This window comes from Orycteropus afer, unplaced genomic scaffold (assembly GCF_000298275.1).
Source record: "Orycteropus afer afer isolate SDZICR_OR568_19922 unplaced genomic scaffold, OryAfe1.0 scaffold00067, whole genome shotgun sequence".
NCBI classification, from domain to species: domain Eukaryota; kingdom Metazoa; phylum Chordata; class Mammalia; order Tubulidentata; family Orycteropodidae; genus Orycteropus; species Orycteropus afer.
This window is the reverse complement of record NW_006921654.1, coordinates 11540240-11546695: the sequence shown is the minus strand read 5'-3', so window position 1 is coordinate 11546695 and position 6456 is coordinate 11540240. Positions and strand designations below refer to the sequence as shown.

Genomic DNA, 6456 nt, shown 5'->3' with positions numbered 1-6456 from the left:
GCTGGTCTCTGGGAGCCGAGCCAGGAGAGGGGCTGGCGGTCTTCCCTGAGCATTGCTGCCCAGGACATGTCTGATGGGAGGGCCTGGGGCTGCAGATACAGGACCAGGCCAGGGTGTGGCAGGTCCCTCAGCTGCAGGGTCTTGAGTGAACCCTGGAATAACTGTAGCCCCTGTGCCGTGTCTCCTGCAGAGAAAGTGCAGCTTGGTATGTCCCTTCTCTGCACCAGGACAAAACCCTAAAGAACTATTTTTCATTATTGATTTTCCAATCATTCGACCAATAGTCTACATTTAAATAAAATTTGAATAACGGGCAGCAGCCTCCTGAGGTGGGAAGGAAGGTGGTCTCAGGAAGGAAGGTGGTCTTGGGCGGGGTGTTCACGGGGACTGGGGTGAGGGCTGTAGCCTGCCTTCCAGAACTGTGCTCCTGGAGAGCAGCTCATTGTCTCAGCTGTGCACTTCCAAAGAGTTTTAGTGTGAATCACAGGGACTAGGCTTCCAAGTCAGGGTGCCATTGCTCTGGGTCAGCATGTCCTCCCCCTGCTGCCGGGGCAATGCTGGGGTTTGTGAATGGGGCCCTATAGAGAGCAGGCTCACCTAGGCTGGCCTGTGCCTACTACGTCTGGGCGGGGGAAGGGCCTCTCTGAGAGGAAGGGCTGAGCAAAGGTGGCGGCAGGGTGCAAATCAGGAGGTGCTGCTCCCAACTCTAACCTGCTGTATGTGACCCTGGGCCTCAGTTTCCCTCTCCTTACGAAAAATGGAAGTGGGCTGAGTGGTCTGTCAACTGTTCTAACTCCATAAAGTGGACTCCAGTGAAGGCATCTACCCCATGCCCCTCATGCCCATCCCCCCAGCTCCCAGCCAACCCCAGCGAGGACACAGAAACTAATGAAGGACCAAACAGCTGCTCTGGGGTTTTATTCCGGTTTACACGGATGTGAAGAGTGGGGTACAGGTGGGCTCAGTTGGCCTCCAGAACCTCCTGCACCCAGGGCATAAGCTTGCTGACGCGGGCATACACACCTGGTGAGAACGGGTGACACTGGTTGCTGCCCCAGGACACGATGCCCACCAGGGTCCAAGCACCATCCTCCTGGCAGACCAGGGGGCCACCGGAGTCGCCCTGTGTGGGGAGACAGGGCGTGTTGCCAGGTGTGGAAGGGGGTACTGGGGCCCTAGTGTGCTCTGACCTGTGGGAGTCCAGGGGGGGATAAGGGTACAGAGAGACCCACTCCGTGTGACAGCAAGAATCAGCTGGACCTGGGTTTAGTCCTGGAGAGCCCATCAACGCCCACGGGAGCCCTCCCTCGGTCTGGGGCGGGTGTCCTGGGTCAGAAAGGAGTGGGAGCCCGGGCAGGGTGGCGGGAGGCGGTGGTACCATGCAGGAGGACACGCCGCTGGCCCCGGCGCACACCATGAGGGGGGTGATCCGGCTGCCCCAGTATTTCTTGCAGTCAGCCTTGGACAGGAGGGGCAGGAATGCCTGCTGTAGCTTCTCGGGGGTCTTGTCGGCTGCAAGGCCAACGGACAGAGTCGGGGCCTGTCACCTGGCCCAGCCCACCACCGAGGAGGCGGGCCAGGGCCCCTCAGACTCCCGCCCTCCCCCGGAGAGGAGGTCACGGGAAGCCACACTCTGCCGCTTCCCCTCAGAAATCAAACCAAACTCACTGCTATGGAGTGGATTCTGACCCATGGCTTTCCAAGGCTGCAAATCTTGACGGAACAAGAGCGCGGCCTCCTAACGCGGAGCGTCTGGGCGGGGGAAGGGCCTCTCTGAGAGTGATGGGTTCACACTGCTGACCTCCAGCCCCCGGCTAGCAGCCAAGCGCCGTGCCCCCTCCCCCGCCAGACCGCCCTGTGCCTTCCCTGGGTTTCCCTACACTCCGCGGACTGCACTGCCTTCACGTTCCACCCCAGCACCAGGGGGCTTCGCTCAAGCACGGTTCAAACAACGCCTGCCCAGCGCTGGCGCGGTTTGGGCAGCAGCGGCCACGGTGGGGCCGGCCGGGAGGCCGGCGGCCTCTTCCGCCGCGGAGCGTGCACTTCCTGTGACGGAAGTGCCGGGAGCCGGGCTGAGAAGACAACGCTTCAGCGAGCGGGCGGGCGGGCCAGCCGGCGCGCGGCTGCCTCGTCGGCCTGGCTGCGTGTGTCGTGTTGGGGAGAGAATGAGGACCCGGCCGCGGTGGGCCGAGGCCTGGGTGGAGGGACCTGTGGCTTCGGCCCGACACCCGAAGCCTGGAACCGGCCTAACATTTACATTTGACTCCCAGCCAAGACTTGCCCCGAGCTTGACGCGCGTTCTGCCCGAGATCAGAGCCGCATCCAGGCCGGAAATGCAACGCTGCTGCCGGGCTCAGCAGGTCTGCAGGGCGATGCCCAGTCTCCTCGGGTATGTTTTAAATTTTCTGTGGGTATGGTCCCGTTCTCTTTCCCACACCTGTCCAGCTGGTGTGTCTGGCCTCTCATGGATTATTGGTTGTTGTTATTACTGTTAACTGAAGGATTACGGATGAGTTGGTGTTTAGCTCTGTTGCGTTGAATTCGCGCTCCGCCGGCGTCTTTCCTTGATCAGTTCGTGCAGACCTCCTCCTCGTTTTATATCGCCTTCCCCTTCACGCAAGTTCGTATGTGTCTACCCTGTAGTTAGTGGTTTACCTTCCCTTCCCGCCCATCCCTGGTCACCATCAAAGAATGTTTATTTTTGTTTGAAACCTTTTCATGACGTTTTACAGGAGTAATTGACTAATTTCGCTTAGCATAACGTCCTGCAGAGTCACCCACGTTTTGCAGAGTCCTCGTTGTTCTTCAGTGTTGCATCGTATTCCGTTGTGTGTGTGTTCCATAGTTTGTTTATACATATATCCATTGATGGGCATTTACGTCGTTCCAACTGTGAACAGTACTGCGATGAATGTGGAGGTGCATTTATCTGTGTCATGGTCCTTATTTCTCAGGAATCCAGTGCGATTGCTGGAGCATAGGGTATTTCTGTTTCCAGCTTTTCGTTTTCCACAGTGGTTGCACCATTTTACAGCCCCACCAGCAACTTAGGAGGATTCCACATCCTCACCAGCATTTGTTGTTGCCTGTTGTTTTGAACTTTGTCATTTGTGCTGGGGGGAGATGATATCTCCTTGTTTTGCTTTGCCTCTCTCCCAGCGTCTCTCGAACGGCTAATGATGGCAAGCATTTCTTCATGTTTTTGTTGGCTGCCTGAATGCATGTCTTCTTTGAAGGATCTGTTAATGTCTTCTGCCCATTTTTAATTGGATTATTTGTCTTTTTGTTGCTGAGATGTTAACGTTTTCTCTAAATTTTAGAGATTAGTCCTTTGTCAGGTATGTCATTGCCAAACTTTTTTTTCCGTTTGTGTGTCCTCCGTTGACTCTTTTGGTGAAACCTTTTGATGTGCCTAAGTGTCTAACTTTTAGGAGGTCCCAGTTATCTGTTTTGTCTTCTGGGGTTTTTGTGTTCTTAGTCATTTTTTATAATTATGCCATGTTTCAGGGCCCCTAAGCTTGTCCCTGTTTTTTCCTTGATGGTCTTTATAATTTTAGGTCTTACCTTCAGGGCTTGGATCAGCTGGAGTTCATTGTTGTAGATGATGAAAGAGATTACTCGAGGGTGTTTCTTGCTTCACAGATTCACTGTCCAAGTATCTCACTACTGAACCTCATTTTTATTCATGCTTGGTCAATTTTTAATTAAGAGGATTTTACATAAAGAAATGGAATGATTTATAATTGTGCCTGGAATTTAGACCAAAAGACCCCAAATGAGCCTCATTCTCCTAAAAAGCCCCTGCAGGGCGCACTCACCAGTGGGCCTGGTCCTTCCCCAACCCGTGGTGGCACACAGGGAGCCCGCAGGGAAGGTGGCGCTGGCGCTGGGCAGGCAGACGGGGGACACGGTGTCAGAGAGTTGGGCTGGTGCTGCCAGCTTCAGCAGAGTGATGTCGTTTTCAACCGTCTGCTCGTCCCACAGAGGGTGTTCAAACACCTGGGAGGAAGGGGTGGAAGGCATGGGAGAAGAAAGGGGAGGCTCGTGTCCCATAGGGCTGGACAGAGAATCAGGAACAAAGACTGGTAGAAACATGACCTGGGGCATGTTCTGAAAAATGAAACTCACTGCCATTGAGTCATTTCTGACTCAGTGACCCCCATTGGGTTTCCACAGCTGTAAATCTTTACAGAAGCAGACTGACTCATCTTTCTTTCATGGAGTGGCTGGTGGGTTCGAACCACCAACTTTTTGGTTAGCAGTCAATGCCTTAAACAAACACCACCAGAGCTCTTTTGTGGCATGCTGGTGATGTTTAATTATTATATTTTTTTCACATTTCTCTACAATAAGTTACCATATTTAAAAAGGAGCTTTGAGGCAGGGAAAAAAAACACTTGGGCGAGGTGCTCGTGAGCACCAGAAGCCAAGACGCATGGGGCAAACCTGAGCCCTGGGGCACGGGCTCCTGCCACCACACTCGCTGCCTGCCGAGCCCCGGGAGCGTTGGCTGCGGCCCCTCGCTGCCGTGCCCGCCCGGCTGTACCTTAGCAATCCTGAGCACCTGGACGACCTCCTGGTCGGAGCTACGATCAGATGCCCCGATCACCACCCTGTGGCTCCTCCTGGAGAGAGAAGAGGTGGCAGCAGTGCTCAGGCTCACAGCCGCCTCTTCGGCAGGGCTCGGGAAGGGTGCCCGGCAGGGCTGGGCCCCAGCTGGCCACGGAATCTTACGGTGACCTTGGGTCATCCCTCCCTCATACTGGGCCTCAGTTTTCCCATCTGTACAGTAAGGGCCCAGGGCCAGACTAGAGTCCCCCAAGCTAGGGTCTGGTTGGAGTGGGCGTGGATGCGGGGTCTGGTTGGGGTTGGGAATGGGTGAGGGTCATTTTCTCACAGCCCAGGAGCCTCAACTGCCCGAGCCCTCACTTTACCTGACCGCGCAGTGGGCAGCGGTGACCACCCAGTCCTCGCTGATGAGGGAGCCCCCGCAGAAGTGGAAACCAGAGCGGGTCTGTGTAGGGTGGGGGTGGGGGTGGGGGAGAGTCGGCCTTGGCTGTTTCCTCTCCAGGTCTCCTCACCCCTACCCCACCTCAGCCGCCTCCTCACCTGGAGGGACACCTGCCAGGGCCAGGAGCCGGGAACAGCGTCCTCCCCATTGATAATTCTGGACAGACTGTTGAGCTCAGGTTGGATGGCAGGGACCCCGCAGCCTGGGGACAGGGACAGGGTGGCTGGTTTGTTGACTGTGTCCCAATAGGGCAGGGCACCTCCAGCCCCCTGCAGTGCCCAGAGCTTTAGCCCTCTAGGGCATTCAGCCCACTCACTGTTCAGCAGCCACCCTCAGGGGCCCTGTGGAGGGGCTGGGGGCCAAGGGCACCTGTGAGCAAGGCCTGGAACTGGGAGCCCAGAGCTGATAGGCCGGGCCCGGGCACCTCCAGTGAGCAGCACCCCACCTCTGCCTGAAGGCAGGGTCCCTGGCTATGGGGTGGGGTCTCCTGCTCCTCCAGGCCCTTGGTGCTCTCACTGTCTGAGTTTGTGGCAAGAGCCCAGTGGGCTGAAGATGCTGCCCATCTGGAGGGCACAACCCCGGGAGGCTGCCCAGGTCCCCAGGGTGCAGGGCTGCACTGAGGAGGCAGGCAGGACACTCCCAAGGCGGAATCCACAGGACTTGGTGCTGGGTTTAGAGGGTGAAGGAGCCCAGTGACTCTCTGGCTCTGGGTGGCTGTCCATGTGGATGGAGGAGACAGAGACAAGAGGGGACCCAGTATGTCTAGTTGAATTTTAGGTGCTTGTGGGATCTCCAGGTGGTGGTTTCCCACAGGTGTGTGAATCTGGGATAGAAGCGGAGGCCTGGAGGGGTCCCAGGACCAGGAAGGCCAGGTGGGAGCAGCCGAGGACTGGAGATGCGTGTGAGGGGGACGATGGTGAGGGGAAGGTCGCCCACAAGCTGGTGAGCACAGTTGCCTAACGGCTGGGACCTCCCTGCTCCTGGGCATCAGCGAAGGGTGATGGAGAGGTGTGCCCTGCCTGCCAGCCCCCCGGAGCCAGCACTTACCAAAGCTCGTGCCAAAGAGGGGGAAGCCAAGGAAGATCCAGAGAAAGGCCATGGTGTCTGGCTGGGAGTCTGGGAGGTGGTGTGGGCTTGCCTGGTGGACCCCCCGTTATATTTCTCAGCCCACCAATCACAGCTGGCCTCGCCATCTCCTGTCCTTATCGTGAGTTCTTAGGCTGATAGGCCACCTGGCCCCAGTGTGGGCCTGGGAAGAGATTCCCGGAAACACAGGTGTGTGGGGTCAGCATGGGCTTCCTCTTGGCCACCTTCTCCCTGGGGGCAGAGGGGGGCCTGCACAGGCCCTTCTCCCCCTCCCCTTTCTCTCCTGTGGCCTTCCTGGACTCTCTGGGGAGCTGGAGCCCAGGTGATAGGCAAGGGGTCTTGGAAGGGGCACCTAGAGA

The 6456-nt window shown here is 57.1% G+C and overlaps 1 protein-coding gene across 1 annotated transcript; it reads right to left on the bottom strand.

Annotated features, from left to right (window-relative positions):
* Positions 1–961: 961 nt before the first annotated feature.
* Positions 962–6110, bottom strand: LOC103196655 (chymotrypsinogen B-like). Its single transcript, XM_007940420.1, has 8 exons — positions 6059–6110; positions 5381–5530; positions 5110–5213; positions 4935–5014; positions 4547–4625; positions 3819–3999; positions 1379–1512; positions 962–1123 (listed from the first exon to the last, which is right to left on the bottom strand). Exons 1-8 carry the CDS (start codon positions 6108–6110, stop codon positions 962–964), a joined length of 942 nt encoding a protein of 313 aa, XP_007938611.1.
* Between the last annotated feature and the right edge of the window lie 346 nt (positions 6111–6456).

What these genes read in the sequence shown, in the direction of transcription:
- LOC103196655 (XM_007940420.1), bottom strand. Translation starts at nt 6,110, where the DNA reads ATGGCCTTTCTCTGGATCTTCCTTGGCTTCCCCCTCTTTGGCACGAGC. An exon ending in CCTCTTTGGCACGAGCTTTG is followed by an intron (nt 5,531 to 6,058) that starts GTAAGTGCTGGC and finishes CCACAAACTCAG; the next exon opens with ACAGTGAGAGCACCAAGGGC. An exon ending in CCTGGCAGGTGTCCCTCCAG is followed by an intron (nt 5,015 to 5,109) that starts GTGAGGAGGCGG and finishes CACCCTACACAG; the next exon opens with ACCCGCTCTGGTTTCCACTT.